Source organism: Ascaphus truei, chromosome 3, assembly GCF_040206685.1.
Source record: "Ascaphus truei isolate aAscTru1 chromosome 3, aAscTru1.hap1, whole genome shotgun sequence".
Classification (NCBI taxonomy): domain Eukaryota; kingdom Metazoa; phylum Chordata; class Amphibia; order Anura; family Ascaphidae; genus Ascaphus; species Ascaphus truei.
This window is the reverse complement of record NC_134485.1, coordinates 324570520-324589938: the sequence shown is the minus strand read 5'-3', so window position 1 is coordinate 324589938 and position 19419 is coordinate 324570520. Positions and strand designations below refer to the sequence as shown.

The 19419-nt window shown below is 46.4% G+C and overlaps 1 protein-coding gene across 1 annotated transcript in view; it reads right to left on the bottom strand.

Moving 5' to 3' along the window:
- The window catches only part of BLOC1S1 (biogenesis of lysosomal organelles complex 1 subunit 1), a 30305-nt gene extending 16747 nt beyond the window's left edge, over window positions 1-13558 (bottom strand). The window contains exon 1 of the mRNA XM_075591284.1: window positions 13473-13558. Coding sequence (XP_075447399.1) covers window positions 13473-13536 — 64 coding nt within the window. The 5' untranslated portion in view covers window positions 13537-13558. The remainder of the gene's footprint in view (window positions 1-13472) is intronic.
- Window positions 13559-19419: the final 5861 nt, after the last annotated feature.

Below are 19419 nucleotides of genomic sequence, written 5' to 3'. Positions count from 1 at the left end.
CAGATTACATTTCTCGGCAAAACCACAATTTGCAAATGCTTGATGTGAAGCCTCAGTATTTTAATGGCATAGGTTTTTTATGGTTGGAGTACTAACACAAAAGGGTATGTATGCCTCTGAAAAATGCAATGATTAATTGTAGGTCACTTATAAAGTATAGCAGCGTACAGGGCACAGTGGTTATGGTGTTAGTCTTCAATATACAAGCTGTGCTCAAAAGTGTATGAAATAAGCAGAGCACTACAAGTGGAATAAGTAGAGAAAAAGTAATGCAGAGAGGTGCGCTCCCATAAAAATGAAAAATGTATTGGATCCCATTAAAAAAAACGGTTGTATACAACCCACTATATGTTTCTCATTTACGGTATGTCTGGCACTCATAGTTCTGAGCACCGCATGTTTTTCTGGACTCTTCTGTGTGCTCTTTGGCCAATAACCCAGCTTCCCTGTGCCTTCTCGGCTGTATATCTCAATGTAACAGATCAGGTAAAGTAACCTAAAGCACGAATTTCAGGTACAAAGATTCCATTTGTTAAATCTTACTTAAATCGAGGGGGAGGGGGGTTCCCAAAGCCTAAACTAGCTATCCCAGGGTGCACCACGGGTCCATCAGGTAAACTGGGCAAACAGTATGGCTGCCAGAGTCAGGGGGTTTCTTTAATGTCTACTGATGCCAATGAGTGAGAGGAATTTAGCAGCCACATTAATTTAGGTGTGAAAACAGACACCATATTGTACAGTATTCTGAAGAAAGTGAACCCTCTGAGCGACATAGAGGTTGTGGTGCCCGAATGCCATGACTCTTCCGGCACAGTGCGGTCACATGACAAAGGTGGCCCTTTTGGAGGAAACGGAGGAGGCGGTATCCTTCTCCTCCATTACCTTACTGGTTAGATCGAGTCCTGCAGGACTCGATCTAAGCTAAAGAAAAACACCCTCCTTGGGCATGATGTAATTATTACGTCATTGGCCACCTGAGTGCAAGTCCCCATGCCATAGTCACTATGTCCTGGGGCACCCAAAGGGTTAAAATAATACAATAAACCATGCAGGGGGAACTGCCCCTGCTGTAAGCCATAATTCCACTTCCTGCTTTTTGTAGTGAATTGTTTTACTTCCTGTGCTTTCATAGCTTTACCATGTAAAAAAAAAAACATACTTACTGAGGAAATACAGTTATCATGTGAGAGCTAAGTGCCCCAAACATGAAAGCAAATTTTGTGACGGAAATTGACTTCAAACATTTGTGAAGCTGCTTCTAACTCACCTCTGTGTTTGTGTTGCATCACGTAACGCTCCTAATATCATTAAGGTATTTGCATCACGGAAAAGGGGCATGTCTACACTTTTACCCTGTCGCAGCAATTAAAAAACAACATAGTAAATTGTTACATAATCAGTTAACGTTCACACCTATTTTATGCCTTTTTTTTCTCCGCCACCCTCAGAGATGGCGATAGTGGTTCAATATTCCCCAATGCATCAGATTAGCCACCTGCATTCATGGCAACAGTTAAAAGTAACGACTGCATTTATTAATTGAAACATAAATAGAGATAAGTGCGCTGCTTATGTTATGTCACAAAGAAGCGTGCTGTGGCATGTACGTGTGAACGCTAAAACTGCCTCTAAGCATATAGACCCCAAAGAGTATGATCATCGGCGTAAACACTGGTTGATGTCAATTACATATCTAATAGGAGAACAAAAAAGCAGGGATAGTATCCAATCAATTAAAACTTCAAATACGGTATAAATAATTGAGAATAACACTGAAACCCTGATAAAGCAGTAGCGTCAGCAAAGGCGGTTGGGTGCATTTTGATCTTGCAGAACACTAATGTGTTTATTTTTAAGATATTTCTTTCGTTATTGTATTGATTTGTATTAAAGGTGTATTAACGTTGATGTTTTAATCAATTGAGTGCTGTAACTGTCATTTGTTTTGCTTTTGTGTTGAGACTCTTTGTCCTCAAGATCACATAATTCCAGCAGAATAAGTATATCAATAAAGAAGGGTAAGTGTATTTAAAAGGATATCAGGGTTAGGCACTACCCCGAACTTAAAGGTGCAATCTCACATAGTTGGCCAGAAAGCATACTTTTAGCAGAGTTACTGGCTTCCCTAAACACATCTAAGAGCAAAGGTGTGTCAGCTCAGCGCTGCCCGTATCCTACCCTGTCCTTATCAGAGAACTAATAACGTGTAGGTGTTGGGGAGAGGGGACTCTGGCTGTACACACAGTGACATCACACAAAGGGAGCAGCCAGAGGAAATCGCACCACTCCCAAGTCTAACAATAAAACATTATTGGAAATTCTTATAGGTGTCAGATTTGGATTACAAATGGTATCCATTACCCAGATGATACCCTTTAAACATGGCAGCATAATTAGTTCACTTTGGGCCTACAAGATAATAAAACTGCTGTTTGAATGAATAAAGTTCCTGGAGCTCATCATTGTAAAGCAACGCCCAGCCTGCACAAGGCCTGCACTCATAAATACGGTAATGCATCCTGAGCAGCACTAACACCGACACTGATGAAAACTCCCTAGGAGCTGGGCCAGAGAGGGCTCCTAGGGAGTTTACATCAATGTCGGTGTTAGTGCTACTTAAGATGCATTACCTTAGTCAGGGTGCAGGATAGTGCAGGCTGGGCGTTGGTACACAATGATGGGCACCAGGAACTTTATTCATTCAAACAGTAGTGTATTATCTGGCATGTACAGTCACACATGTGATATACAAAGGTCATCTTGTATTTCCAGAGACATGTCTTTGGCTTATGCTGTGTGCGCGGCTTCCCTAGCTGCCCCCATATTGGCCCGCTAGGAAGGTGCTGAGGTTTTGCATGGCGTGATCTGTTTGTAGAATCCCTCTTCTCTATAGCACTGGTACTGCTCCATATCCATGGAGCTCATGGCGGGCCAAGTACTATGCCCTCTGGGATGGGCCCCCTCTCATCAGAGCGGCATGCCACTGTGTGGCCTTCTCAATGGCAGCCAGTAAGGGACCCACCTGTGGGGTGGGTCCCCCTATACGTTGGGACTGTGGCTTGTGAAGCTCCCTCTTGGCATAGCGTGTCTCTCATCGTATCTTGGGAGTAACGCCAGACCATGTTAGTGGGACCAACTACTCGGGGTACTTTCCCTAACTGAAAATAATAAAGAGGATGGGGAACCTATCCTATACATAGGGGCTTACATAACTATTCACAATGAGATCCCACTTCTTCTGCTCCTCCAGGGACCTACTCCAGAAGCCTCCTCCCCATCTATTTATAGCCTAGCATGACGTCACTGTATCAAGGCAGAAAGGGGCGGGGATTACCTTCTACTGAGTCACCCAAGCACCGTGTGATAAACAAGGGGCATTACTCTGTGTGAACCCACACAGTTAACCCCTAAAGGCCCTAATAATCCCAAAGGAGGGTTATTACGTATATACATAAAATACACATTATACTATATGTAACCCGGTCCCCCGGTCTCCCGCTTCCCCCCCATTACCTCCGCTGCCGCGAGGGATGTTGCGGGGAGGTATAGGAGGCGACGGGCTCGCCGGCGGCACCCTCTGCAGGGCGCCGCCATGTTTGGTTGTGCGCGCGCACTCGCAGAGGTCGCGCATGCGCAGAAGAGTTGTGTCGTGCATACGCAATACAGTAGACACGCGGCTGCAATAGAATAGAGGCTCTGCGGGGACTACAAGCCCCATAATGCATAGGGGCAGGCAGTCAGCTGACGACACACAGCCAATAGAGCTGCAAGGACCTCTTGCTCCAGAAAAGATACAGTTTGCGCGCTGGGAGGTCAGAGGCAATCGGGATCCGGACAGAGAGGGTACAGGTAGGGTCCAGGGAGCAGTGCTCTCTTGGACTAGGCCAGATATCCCCCGAGGTCCCAGATAGATCCCCTGATTCCCAGTAGATACTGTGAGCTGTGCATACTGTAGGGAAAGGCCTCAGATCGGGACCCTTTCCCAGTAGTAAGAGAGAGAGATATGCTGCAGGGCCTTGACTGGGAGAGAAGTGAGGCCTGTTGCCAGTGAGCAAGCCAAGGCTCTAAAAAGAGAGACTATTTAAAGGGGTACTATCCAGCTGGAGGCCCCTCCAGAAGCATCAGCCTGAGGATCCATCCGGAAGATTGCGGCACGGAATCACGCCACAGATCTATGGAGTTCTACTAATTGTCCTAGTCTGGACTGAGACCAGGGAGGTATTAAACACGTGCACCAACGGGCCCCAACACATCAGGGAAACGCGCTATCCCACACACACTCTATGGGGGAGGGTACAGCTGGTGGACACTCAGGAGTTAAGTGCCCTGGGGGTTCCAACCGGGAGTTGTTATTGTGGGGTGAAACCCTGCGGGGTTGTGTTATGTGGATGGTGTATAATCTGTGTATATAGTAAATACTGTTATCATATACCTGTGTGTAAGCACTGTGTGTATTAGTTCCAGTGAGGGGCTCCTCCCACCACGTTGGGATCCCTCGCCAGTGGAGGCGCTGCACTTAGACGGTAAGCATACCCCAGGCTCCCAGTGGCAGAGGCTCAGGCCTCCTGGTAACCGAACAGGTGACAGCAGCACAGGTAGTTTCTATACTCCGGGGGTACAAGGGCTACATATATATACATAACAGAAGTAGGGATAACTTCTCTATAAACTGCTGATCATTTATCATATCATTGTATTGTATTGTATGTCTTTATTTATATAGCGCCAAAAGTGTACTCAGCGCTTCACAAAGAATACAGTACAGGGAATTATAATAATACAGTAAGTGCAGCAAAATCAGACAATAGGAAAGGAAATCCCTGCCCCAAAGAGCTTACAATCTAAGGCTGCATCCAGGGTCAGCGCTTAGGCACTGACTCGTGCTGAGGTGCGCTGATGCTTCTCAGTGAGCCCCTGCAGCCGCAATGAGAGCGGCTTTAGCAGGGGCTCGCGCACGCTTCCGCAAGCGCAGTGCCGGTCACATGAGGGTGAACCAGCTCCGTGACGTCACAGCCCCCCTACCCCCGACACGCCCCCGGACGGCGCGCGGACCAAGGCCAGGGAAAGCACCCGCTTTCCCTCAGCCTCCGCACGCCTCCGCACGGCTGCAGTCCTATGGATGCAGCCTAAGAGGTTTGATGGGGAACTTACAGAGACATTCATTCATTGATCTTAAAGATGGAAATTCTGAGCTTCAGCCAATGAGAGCTCTATATTGCTCTAATGCACAGGCAGATATAGGTACAACTGGTTTTCTTATGTACGGGACATAGAAATAGGTACAGTACATGCTGAGTAGGTACAGTTGGAGGTTTTGTGACTTGTCTGCATTTCGGTAGCCCTAGATGAGATGTGGAATTATATTTTGATTTATCTAGTGCCAGCCAGTGTACTCAGATCCTTACAGAGATGTTATACAGGAAGTTGGGACAATTGATCTGCTTCTCATCTCATCTCTTGTCTTTTCTCAGGTAAAAACATCTCAAATTGTCTGTCTGTCCTGCAATCATCATACCCTGCTGTGTCTTAATTTAATTCGTCTTTCAAACCATTTGCTGTAATGTCCCTCACATGTGCTAATTAAGTTGTTTAGTCCAGCCAGGTGACTGTGTAAGAGTATATAAGTAAACTCACAACAGCCATTGCTGCCTGCAGCAGTTGCTTCTAAGTAGAAATCTTTAAAGTAGTGTGGAATTTTAAAAAAGGAAGTTCAAAAAGAAGTGGAATAAGTGGACCCCATCTACTGCTTCTGATTCCTGCATTTGAACTACGCTGGAAAGGAGTAAATCATCCCAGACTGCACATCTCAACATATTGCTGTGATGCCGCCTTTACTTTTTATATTTGCTGTAACCTCACTTATTTTCAAATTATGCATTTCCTTCCACCAGCCTCATCATGTCTCTAACTCTATTCATATTTCGCCATCTCTCTTTACTTCACCACTTCTCAGTTCACATGAACTCCTCTCTTACCTGTGCCCTCTGTCACCATACAGCTATACCTCCTGCACTAAAACACACCCCTACAAATCATCCTCACACATTCTCTTTCTGTCCATGCTTCTCCTCCTCGCTTCTGGGGATATCTCTCCCAATCCTGGTCCCTGCCTTATTTCTACTTGCTCTCATCCTCGCCTCCCACATGCAACTTCTACTCCTTCTGGTGTCAACCCCTCCAACCTCATACCCATCCCCTGCCACCCTCCCTCCTCTCTCCCTTTCTCCTGTACCCTTTGGAATGCTCGCTCCCTCTCTAACAAGTTCCTCTCTGTGCATGACTTCTTTCTCTCTCACTCTCTGCTCCTATTTACCATAACTGAGACCTGGTTCACTCAGTCTGACTCTGCTCTGGAAGCTGCCTTCTCTTATGGTGGCCTTTCCTTCTCCCACACTCTGCGCCCTGATGGCAGGGGTGGAGGCGTGGGGCTCCTGCTCTCCTCTCTATGCCGCTACCGAACCGTTCCTATTCCTCCCTCTCTTGCTTTTCCCTCCTTTGAGGTTCACACAGTCCAGATCTTCTCTCCTCTCCCGGTCCATGTGGTGGTCATCTATCGCCCACCTTCCTCTACTCATCCCCCTTCTGCCTTTCTCTCTCACTTTGAATCCTGGCTCTCTTTCTTTCTCTCCTCAGACTTCTCCTTGGGGACTTCAATTGCCACATTGATGACCCATCTGTCCCTTGGGCTTCCCGCTTTCTTTCTCTAACCTGTTCTTTTGGCCTTCAACAGTGGACTGAAGCCAGCACCCACAAGGATGGGCACTACCTAGACCTGGTTTTCACTAAAAACTTCTCTCTCTCCGATTTATCCATTTCCCCTTTTCCTCTCTCTGACCATCACCTCATCTCATTTTCGCTCTCTCGCTTCTCTCCATCTCCATCTCGCCCTCATTTTTGCAGAAACCTGTGCTCTATTAACCTACCAGCTCTTGATTCCACTTTACGCTCCTCCCTCTCCTCTCTCAGTTCTGCTTCAGACCCCGACAACCTGGTCAGGAACTCAAACTCTGCCTTATCTTCCTCTCTTGATCTTCATGCCCCGCTTTCTCTCTGCCGTCCTCGCCCTTCTAACCCCAGACCCTGGCTAAACTCCCACACACGCATGCTGCGTTTCTCCACTCGTTCCTCTGAACGCCTCTGGAGGAAATCTCATACGCTCGCAGACTTCATTCACTACAAATTTATGCTATCCTGTTTCAACTCTGCCCTCTCTCAGGCTAAACAAACTTACTTTTCATCACTAATCAACACACACAAGTCTAACCCATGCCGTCTCTTTTCTGTCTTTGACTCTCTACTCAGACCACCCTCAGCTGCCTCCTCTTCTTCCTCCATCTCACCTCAGGACTTTGATGACTTTTTTAAGGAAAAGGTGGAATCCATACGGCAGAACATCCCATCTGTATCCTCCCATCCCACAATGCTTCCCAACTCGCCTCCTGCCTTTCTTGACTCTTTTTCCGCTATCTCGGAGGAGGATGTGTCACTGCTGATCTCCTCTTCTCCCTCTACCACTTGCCCTCTTGATCCCATTCCCTCCCATATCCTAAAACCTCTTGCTCCTTCTATAATCCCTATGCTCACACAGATCTTTAACTCTTCCCTCTACTCTGGTACCTTTCCATCCTCCTTCAAGCATGCAACCGTTATACCATTATTCAAAAACAGCAAGCTTGACCCTACCTGTCCTTCTAACTATCGACCTGTCTCCCTCCTGCCTTTTGCCTCCAAACTCCTTGAACGTCTTGTATTCTCTCGATTGCTACACTTTCTCAACACCTATTCTGTACTAGACCCTCTACAATCTGGCTTCCGCACTGCTCACTCTACTGAAACAGCCCTCACTAAAATAACTGACGACCTCCATGCTGCCAAAGACAGAGGTCATTACACTCTGCTCATATTACTCGACCTCTCTGCAGCATTCGATACCGTGGACCACCCTCTTCTCCTTCACATTCTCCATACTCTTGGTATTCGGAATAAAGCTTTATCCTGGATCTCCTCTTACCTCTCCCATCATACTTTCAGTGTCTCTTTTGCTAACACCTCCTCCTCCTCTATTGATCTCTCTGTGGGGGTACCCCAGGGCTCTGTCCTGGGACCCCTTCTCTTTTCTCTTTACACACTCTCTCTAGGTGACCTAATCACATCTTTTGGGTTTAAATATCACCTCTATGCTGACGACACACAAATTTACCTTTCAACCCCTGACCTTAAACCTGCTATACAGACCAAAGTTTCTGAATGCCTCTCTGGAATATCATCCTGGATGGCCATCCGCCGACTGAAACTTAACATGGCAAAAACAGAGCTCCTTATACTTCCTCCCAAACCTGGCCCTACTACCTCCTTCCACATTGCTATTGGAAATACGATCATTCACCCAGTAGCCCAAGCACGCTGCCTAGGGGTTACACTTGATTCCTCTCTCTCATTCTCCTCTCATATTCAAAACGTTTCTAAACTTGTCGCTTTTTCCTCCGCAATATAACAAAGATACGCCCTTTCCTCTGTTACTCAACTGCTAAAACTCTGACTCAGGCCCTCATTCTCTCACGTCTCGATTACTGCAACTTCCTGCTGTCCGGCCTTCCTGCCTCTCACCTGTCTCCCCTACAATCTATCCTAAACGCTGCTGCCAGAATCACTCTACTCTTTCCTAAATCTGTCTCCGCATCTCCCCTCCTGAAATCCCTCTCCTGGCTTCCGATTAAATCCCGTATCTCACACTCAATTCTCCTGCTCACTTTTAAAGCTTTACACTCTTCTGCCCCTCCTTACATCTCAGCCCTAATTTCTCGCTATGCACTATCCCGACTCTTGCGTTCTTCTCAAGGATGTCTTCTTTCTACCCCCTTTGTATCTAAAGCTCTCTCCCGCCTTAAACCTTTCTCACTTTCTGCCCCACACCTCTGGAATGCCCTTCCCCTCAATACCCGACTAGCCCCCTCGCTATCCACCTTTAAGACTCACCTTAAGACACATCTGCTTAAAGAAGCATATGAATAGCACTGGATAATCATGGACACATGATACATAAAGCTTGGCCCCCTGCAGACGCACTTACCAGAATTCCCTCCTACTGTCTCTATACGTTCTCCCTACCTACCAATTAGATTGTAAGCTCCTCGGAGCAGGGACTCCTTCCTTAATGTTACTTTTACAGTATGTCTGAAGCACTTATTCCCATGATCTGTTATTTATATTATTTGTTATTTATATGATATGTATTACTACTGTGAAGCGCTATGTACATTAATGGCGCTATATAAATAAAGACATACAATACAATACAATACAAGACATAAGACAGGGGAGAATATTACAATTAGGTATAAGCGCATAATACATGAACATAAACATTGGGGGATATGGCTTAATGCCCTGAAGAGCTTACAATCTAACTGGTAGACTGGGAGAGAGAAAAAAGGAGTACATGGACATGCAAATAGTATAGGGATTTGGAGCAGCGATTCGGAAACTGGGGGGCATGCTGGATTTTCTGGGGGGAAGGGGGGCGGCAGTTATAGAGGTCCTACGCTCTCCCCCCAGGCATTTAAATTAAATGCCGGGGGGCCGTGCGAGGTCTCTATAATACACAAAACCTTCCCTTCCAGCGACGCGTCGTCCTGGTAACCTGGCGTCAAATGACGCAGGGGGTCACATGACGTCATGTTACCATGGCGACGTGACATCACATGACCCGGTGTGGCTTTTGACGCCAGGGTCGAGAGAGGGGGGGTACGAGGCGCCGAGGAGAGCAGGCAGGGGTGCGCACGGGGAAAAGTTTGCGCACCCCTGATTTAGAGGATAAGTGCATATGCAGTGGGTCATGGGGTCATTTAACCACACTATGGAAGTGCTTCCTTGTAAGGGAGACTTTTAATGCGGTTAGGGTGTTGGTCTTTAATCTTGAAATCATTGTATCTCCCTAAGCTTCCTTAGGACATACTTGAAAACAAGCTGTGTAATTCTATTTATCTCTCTTGCTTTAAATGTTGAAATAAATAACAAATCAATATATACTGTGCATTAGGAGTAGCAGGGAAGGGAAGTGTAAGTGCAGTCAGTGGAGGTTTGAAGACTGTGAAAGGTGAAGACTGGCTGACATTGATGGTAAGTGGGATGTAGAGATAGCAGACATTGGGCCAGATCTACTAAGCAGTGCGCTATTGCAATTCACTTAAACCGTGCGAATGCAAATGTAACTTTCCCAAGGTTGTTTACATCAAACGTCTCTTAACTTGACTTGCTCAGTGTTATTTACCTTGTCAGGGTGCTGGATTCATGCGGGCTGGGTATTGGCAATGCAATGATGGGCGCCAGCAACTTTCTTCATACAAACACGAGCTTTATTAATCACCATCATTAAAGTTTAATTTACATAGTATACATTACTTTGTGTATAGTCGCATCACTGTTCTCTGTGTATGCTGTCTGTATCCCCTTCCGTAGCTGCCCCCTATCTCGGCCCGCTAGCAAGGTGCAGAGGCTTGACTAATCACTGTTACCCAAGTGACCCCTCTGCTGTGTAGCGTCGGTGGTGCTCCATCTCCGTTGGGCCCCTTTTGGGTCTTGTACTTCTCTTTCACTGTCTGTTGTCAATTTCCCCGTCTTGTGTACTGAATGCCACCTCGTGGCCTTCTGGGTGACAGTCACTGGATGGACCCTCCGATAGGGCTAGTCCAACTATGCCTCGTGGCTGTGGCTTGGGAAGCCCCCTCAGGGCAAAGACTGCCTCTAGGGGAATCATATGAGTAGTGTGGAGCCATTCCTGGGAATGCTATCTTAACAGGGCACTGTCCCTAACTATAACATAATAAAAGGGATCTTTACCATATACTAGACATATCTATATTATAAACCCATATACACTATACACAGTGAGATCAACTGCGACTCCTCCTGGGACCTGACCTTCTAGAAACCATTCCCTCCTATATATATCCTAGAAGTAGGTGGGGCTATGATTCTGTCTAATCACCCAGAACCATGTAATGGGGAAGTAAAGTTACTCTGTGTGAGCTCACACAATTAACTCTTTAAGGCCATCATACACTAGTAATCCCAAAAGGAGGTTACAATAGCACCACCCTGCTTTGTAACGATGGCCACATTAGAGAGACAGGAGAATATTAGAGGTACACAATGCAGAAAAGTAGCAAATGGAATGCGTGCAAACAATGTTCTGGTACATTTAAGACCTCATCCTCATTCACTAAACTCAGTGGCTGAGCACGTGGTAGCATTCTGCAATTTCGTGAGTGAGGACCTAAAGCTGACATACAGATGTAGCTCCCACTAGTGGGTTGTAGCAGGACATACACAATGAGCTATTGGGAGCAGACACCATTGAAAATGAATTAGCCGTGTGCAAAAAAGGACCGGAACTAATGAAGGTTCAGTAACCCCTGCTACATCTGTATGTAACGGGTATTCCACCCCACCCAATCGCAGATATAGTGTGGGTGCGGGGGAACTCCGTGTTACCAGGTGTGGTGCTTTACCTGTTATGCTCACAGGAGGGCTGAGCTTCCACCACCGGGAACCTGGGGCAATTATATTATGAGTAACCCTGTACTCGGTGCAGCGCCTCCACCTGCGATGGTTCCTAGCAGAGCAGGAATTGTTGCTCTCAGGACACATACAAAATAACTTGCACACTTATGTATAATAACTAAGGTCTTTACTTGGGAATATAAGACACAATACCATACACATAATAACAGGTGTCCCTCTCTAGAGGCGATACTGACTACGGCGCCGCGCAGGACGCTTTCCCAACACCGGGTGATCCCACCCCGTGTCCATATGATCCCCACCCAATGTCCCGCACTCTTGCAGAGAGAGGATATGGGTGACTGCGCAGTCACTATTAAAGCTAATGGGCCAGTTGGTGCACTTGTAGATTTAGAGTACCTGCCGAGCACTCCAGTGCTCGGATCTGCAACTGGCTTCACAAAGGATCCGATGAGCGACGACACCGGAACCACCATCCAGGGCGATCCCAGCCGGATGACTGCTGCAGCCGCAGCGGAGAACTGCGCCCAACCTTCTGCACGGATGCGCAGCTCAAGGGAGTCCCTAACTGGCTCCGTGAACTAACGTGACACTCGCTGTACTATAGGCCGTCCCTACAGCACAGCAACCTTGAATGGCTTAAGGGAAAACTCCTAGGGCCTACGGGGTAGCATATCCTAACCCTGGCCTCAACGCACGGCAACTTAACACTAGGCCCTCTTGTCCGCCCTCACAGCACTTACCGCTGTGGCCGGACAATAAGGCACCTCACGACCCTAAGGGCAGCGTCCCTAACCTTGGGCCGTCCCTTGTCAATTACCCACTAGCCTGGTGGGGAGTTGGGGCCTACCTGGGATATGGGGGACCTTACGTGGGGCAGGAGCTTCACTCGCTCCCTACACCCTTCCTTCCCCTTCCGCTCCCAGCTCTGACTGACGTAAGTGACAGGGCCCCTATCCTGAGGGCTGTCCCTGGCAACACTCACTCTACTGGGCGACTCAGGGCTATTTTGGACCTTGGGGGCTGCTGGCCTAGTGCAGGGAGTCACTGACTCCTGCACCCTACCTCCTTCCCTTGGCTGCTCCTGGGTCGGACTGAACTGCGTGCTCCAAGCCCGCGAAATGTATCTATCTCCTGCTGCAGGGTCATCCTCTAGCCCTATTGGCTCCCTGGTGTCATGGGGGGGGCTGCAGAGGCTCATGGGACTTATAGTCCCTTCCAAGAGCCTTCCCTGGTAGGCTAGGGTTCGCATGCGTCTTACGGCGCATGCGCGAGCTCTCCTGCTAGCCACCGCACCTAGCTCTACTCTGCGCATGCGTGAGATGCAAGAAGATGGCGGCGCCCTCGCCACCCGGCTTCGGGAGCGCCGGGAGTCTTGCAACGCGATCGCGGCCTTGACAACCGGCCGCACGCGTCCCCGGCAACCCCCGAGCCGGGGCCTGACCGCCCTCACGCCTGCGATCGCCGCGCGGTGCCGCCATTGGACTCGGCGGCACCCGCGATCGCCAGCTAGGTGAGGGGGGTGCTGATAGGCAGGGGGGACCTGGCTACATGTATGTATTAACACTGAAGAGGAGTGTGATTGTGGTTTGTGGTACCAGCCATCCAAGGCCCCAAGACTCTTTAAGGGTCCTTTGTTTGCTCAATAAAATGATATAGGAAGTACAAGCATTTAGTTGCTGCCAAAAGCTCAACTTGCTGCAATTGCTTCTGAACAACTCAACAGACAAAGCTTTATGCTCTGTGATCATTTCACATCATTGAACTCAAAGCAATCGACTCACGTCACCAAATGGATTAAATGCAAAATATGCTTTGATGAGATTTGTGGTCTCAAAGTTGGAAGACGAACTAAAGAAGAACTATAACAGGCCGAGCCTCGGAAGGTGACACCTGTAGTGCGGGTGTGCGGAGTGTACACGCAATAGCAGTTGTGAATAGTTACGTACTGCAGGGGTGTTTCATAAAATCGGATTGTAGTCTTATTCCAGGATTCTTCATCGCTTTAAACATCAGGGATTACTGGGGAACTGGATACAAATGCAGAACCTACAGTATAGGTAGAGTTTGTGACGTGTTCAGATAAATCGAGATAGCACTGTGGATAATACTGGACACATGATACATAAAGCTTGGCCCCCTGCAGATGCACTTACCAGAACTCCCTCCTACTGTCTCTGTACGTTCTTCCTACCTACCAATTAGATTGTAAGATCCTCGGGGCAGGGACTCCTCTTCCTTAATGTCACTCTTATGTCTGAAGCACTTATTCCCATGACCAGTTATTTATATTATCTGTTATTTATTTGATTGCCACGTGTATTACTACTGTGAAGCGCTATGTACATTAATGGCCCTATATAAATAAAGACATACAATACATTCAATACAATACAATAAATAACTGAAGGAAAGTGTTTCTGGCTACTGCTAAACATAACCATAATTGTCCCTGCCATGAAATAGATATTCTGTTTACAGATAATTCATTTATCTTAACCCTTAATCTCCGAGTGCTATATTTTTTACAATGTACCGCAGAAATTGGCTTACCATACAATCCCCATGGTATGCTTCCTTTATAATAAACACTTGTCATTGTCTTGTTTAAAATATAATAATAGATATTAAAAATGCTTGTGTGAGTAGCAATGACGTCTAAGAACTAATATTTAAAGAGTAAAGCTTCTCTGACCACCCATGTCTGTTTTTCTTCGTTTTTTTGAACCGTTAATCTAAAAAAGTATCCTTTCTGTACAACCAACTCTCTAATCCTCTCCACTTGCCTCACACTTTAGTAACAGCTATGGCTTGGGAAAATGGAGCCAGCAAAGTACTCTAGGGGTGAGGAGGTTAAGTGACATTAGCCATGTTGTTCATTTCTTAACCTGCTTTACAAACTGACGCACATGCTCACTCACAACCCCCCACCCCCTTTTTATTTTATACCTATCTCCTCCTGACAGGCAGCTCACGAATAAGCCTAAGGCCTCGTTCAGGGTGCTGGCTTCGGAGGGAGGGCGTGCTGCCGTGCGTGCTGCCGTGAGAAACAAAGTATTCAATTTGAATACTGGTTGTCAGGGTAGCAACTGCCCTGTCTCCGAAGCCAGGAGTTGAAGCTGACTACAGTTTCAATAAACGAAAATTTCGTTTTTTGGAACTGCAGCAGCGTCACAGGGACCAAGGCAGCATGATTTCATGACTGCAACTTGGATACTTACCCTGCCGTGTGTAACCCCGCCCCCTCCCCAACGCTGAAAAGTCTGCTGGGGGATAAACACATGTCGCCCAGCAAACTGCAGCACTGCCTCCCTCACGCCCTCCCTCCGAGTCCTGCAGCTGACACCCTGAACGAGGCCTTAATGCTGCTGTGGATGGTTTTGAACCTCATGTCCAGCCCTTGTGAGCAAACTAAATTGTAAACTCAAAACTGTTTCCGTTTCCTATGGGATTTCAAGTCACACAGCTCTGTTCCAAAGGCAGTTCTGTCATCCAGGCATCTCTGCATCTAGCACATTTGATTTTCATTTTTTTAGGCACCGCAGGAGATGGATTACCGTTGCGTAAATCCCCAAATTGATGGGCCGCGTAAGAAATTCTTTGAGGCACTGGTAAGGACTTTTTCGGCGGGGACCATATACAGTTGCAGAAACAAAGTACAGCGTTGTCATCACAGAACATGTGAACCCGCATAAATGTTTTCAGAAGGCATGAGGTTAATAGAGAGAGAACCTACTTCAGATGCTATAACTAGCACCCTGTAAATACTTTGCATGTTATGTGAAAAGCCCAGCCTGTGTCTCTGGAAAATGTATTTTAAAGCATCAGCCAAGTTTAGAAAACCTATTCAGCCCCGAAGGATGTCCTTGCACAGCACAGAGTACACACGGGTGGCAAGACATTTGAGCGCAGGGATAGCAGGAAAGATATGGCATATCATGGTCTGGTTGAACTGATTTGCGAAAGTATTATTTATTTAATATTAGCAAAAATTCAAAAGAAGTGTACTCATAAACCAGCACACATGACAACTTGAATGTCATACAAACGGGGGTAAGACAAAATAAAACTGGAAAATATACAGTAATAGTCATACAGTAGGCTTTCTTTAATGGGAAAACGAGTTTGTTTATAAAATATGGGAACCTGTATTGACTTAAAATCTGGAAATAGAAAATATTAGGCTGATATTCGAAGATAAACAGTAATACTACAGGACATAAAAGTCCTAAATGTGTAACTACAGTATGTTCTATATATAATATCTATATGAATGGAATTGCCTCTATGTTCATTGCGCCTTCTTCCCTCCTCCTCTCTTATTTCTTTTTTTTGTCTTCCCACCCTTTTCCTGTTACCCATGAACATATATGTACGCTGTTTGTTTATATTATTTGTTGAAAATGAGTTTCTGTGCACTAATGTTCTTTTGGCACAATCTCATTTTAATGTACTCCCTTAATCTGTATGTAATAACCCTAAGTATATACAGTATTTATTTATATATATATATATACAGTGGTTGACAAATCACCAAAAAATCTACTCGCCACCTAGTACCAAACGTGTGCTGCTTGGGCCAATATTTACTCGCCCGGGGGTTAAATCCACTCGCCCGGGGCGAGCAAATGTATAGGTTTGTCGAACACTGTATATATATATATATATATATATATATATATATAATATATATGTGCTGCACCCCCACCCTGTGGATATAAGTCTGCGGCCACAGTTCAGCGACGCGCAGTTGGCACAATCGAATCAATGTTATTCGATAAGCATGTGCTCAGTGTGTGTGCGTGCGCGCACATAGACCGCGCGGACACAGTTGAAATTGATTTCTTGGCATGACAGGAAGGTCACATGAGCGGTTCACCCAATGAGGGCAAACCTGCTCTGTGATGCCCCTACGCACGCCCCGTGGACGGAAAACGCACCCACTTCACGCGGATGACGTCACAGCCTTCGCACGCCTCCGCATGGGTGAAGGCTGTATGGCCTTAGAGAGCAACCACGCTTGCAAGCAGTGGGAATACGTGGCTTGGATACAGCGACTGATCCTCGCTTCTCCTTCAGCATATGTCACCTTCTTTGGCTGTCCCGATTGCTGATCTCAGCAGCGCCTCCAAATGTAACACCCTTTTTCCCCTCTTAGAGAAGCTGGTAGTGGGAGTAGCAACGGGACAGGCTGGTGGTTCATCAGTGCAGCGCCCCCATCCTGTAGGGTAGCTGCCGGAGGCACAGAGTATTCCCTACAGGAACCCCCTTTTCCAGTAAAGACTGGCTAGGAACGGTTCACCTTTTATTTGGCAGGTCAGTTACCTGATTTTTTCTCTTGCAAAAAAGGTACTTCTTACACCCGACAGTCATGGAACATCTTCCCTCGCATCTTGCATTACTGTTATTCCCTGACCAGGCGCCCCAAGGGCTTGAGGCCCTTGAGGCTAGTTTCCACCCCCTGGTGGGGTAAGGCTGATGCCGCTTCACTCTGAGGAGCAGGTTACATCCTGGAATCCATCTCTCTAAATTTGTGTCAGGAGCCTCTTATATGCCATCTAGGCTGCACCTGGCTATGGCAACAATTTATCCAGCGTGCCAACTGACTCGCATCCAGGTCCATGTGAAAGGGATTTAACCCCAGCACTTCCTGTACTTACATGCTAGGGCCAGGGAACACATAGCCAGGGGCACTAGGCTACATATGTGATAGATTTATTCTTACCATTGTGTTTAGTTCTTGAAGAGCATTTAAAAGTGCAGTTACTGTGCTTGATTGTAATTATTGAGGCAAAGATTTTGAGGCTCTCCGGGGTATTTTCACCTGCAAAACCCACAGCAACCCTGGTGAACATAAATAGCAGAAGATTGCTATGCAGCAGGAGTGCCCAACTCCAGTCCTCAAGGGCCACACACCGGCCAAGCACGGGTATCTCAATCAGTGGCTCAGTCACTGTTCTTACCAATCTATTGGATAAATAGCCTTGAGTATTCTTAGAAGGTTTATGCTGCATCTATGATATAAGAACCAAAAAGGATGTGCTATTTTTATATAACTATATTAGTAGAAATTATCTTTTTCTTTTAAAATGAAATAAAAGTTTAGGAATTAAAAAAAAAAGGAAAATACTCAGTACCAAGAAGTACCAGCACACGTCTACTGTTAAAGGTGTGGTGTGAGTTGTTGCAGAGATGACACAGATTTCATAATGTTAACCCCTTCACTGTAGTATCCACTTTAGTCCTAGGGTGGTTTCACTCTCCATAATATTGAAGCTGCACCTCTGCCATCTGAAAGATGAAGCTTATTATATAATAGGGTAGATAAAGATTTGTGGCACAGCTCAAGACTAGACTACTTGATGACCTCCCGCTGTTGTAACAACCCCACACAAATTTGTTAATAATTCCTCTGTATTGTCTGGAATAGTTCCAGCAGAACTGAGGTGTCCTGCCAACAATTCCATGTCCTCAAGTTTTTAGAGAACCAGAGCGGTTAAAAATAGCCGCTTAGGAAAATGTTACTGTGCTTGGGACCCTGTGAAAATCTCTCTGTTGTTTGCTCCCAGAGACCTTCTCCAGAGCAGAGGGATCTGGTTCCTTTATACTGTGCATGCGCAGAATGCTTCCTGCAGGAGTGACACAGGATGGAAAGTGGTGTAAGAGACGTGGATTTGAGAGAGCGTGCTAGCTTGTGTTAGCTGCAAGAAACTGTGCAATGAGTTTGGGCTGTGGTTATAAAGGGTGTGCAGCACAGAGTTGGGTGAGAGTGCTGCAAGAAGAGGGGCTATAGGTCTGGTTGCAAGGAGCTCTCGTTACCAGCGGTATACGAGTTCTGGTTGTAGGGAGCTGCAGTGTTTTAGGCCTCTTCCTGTGGGGTGAGAGAGGTGTGGGCTAAAGAATTACCCAAGAATAGAATAAAAACAATACAGATGAAGCAGATGCACATATTAAACGGAATGTGATTGGTTAATCCTACTGCGATATTTGGCGCAACAAATACGGCCCCTCATTTGAAAAGAATATTAGCGCGTGCCTTATCTCTGACGCAGGAGATATTTTCTGCGTTATTTCTTGCGTTAACCAGCGCTAATGGGGGTTATAACATCTGCTATATTTGTAATACAGTTTACAGGCATACCCCGCTTTAAGTACACTCACTTTAAGTACACTCGCGAGTAAGTACATATCGCCCAATAGGCAAACGGCAGCTCGCACATGCGCCTGTCAGCACGTCCTGAACAGCAATACTGGCTCCTTACCTGTACCGAAGCTGTGCGCAAGCGGGGAGACTATAGAGCCTGTTAGAAAAGCGTTATTTACATCAGTTATGCACGTATATAACGATTGCAGTACAGTACATGCATCGATAAGTGGAAAAAGGGAGTGCTTCACTTTAAGTACATTTTCGCTTTACATACATGCTCCGGTCCCATTGCGTACGTTAATGCGGGGTATGCCTGTATTGAACAAATGTCCCCCCGCACTCATAAGTAAAAAAAAAATTTGTAAAAGACAGTAGGATGAATCCAATCAGAGATAATTTACTGCTCATAAGGTAGAAAAAATATACAAGGTAGAAAAACTTAGTAAAAAGACAGCACGGAAAACAGGTATCTTAGAAAAATGTTTCTTTCCTTCCGAGAGCACAAGGTAAGTCAAATGTCCAGAAAAAGGAAACTATAGAGGGAAAAAAAACAAATAACCAGGAGGAGAACAAATCCATTGGCAGTATGCCAGAAATATAGTAAATGACGTCAACCAGTGGGGCACACACAGTGGTGGATTTCCCATCAGGCCCAATAGGCCCGCGCCTAGGGCAGCAAAATGTCCCACCCCCATACACAGAGGCGGCGCTCTTCGGCCTGGTGGGAAGTTCCTTACCTGCTGCCTCTG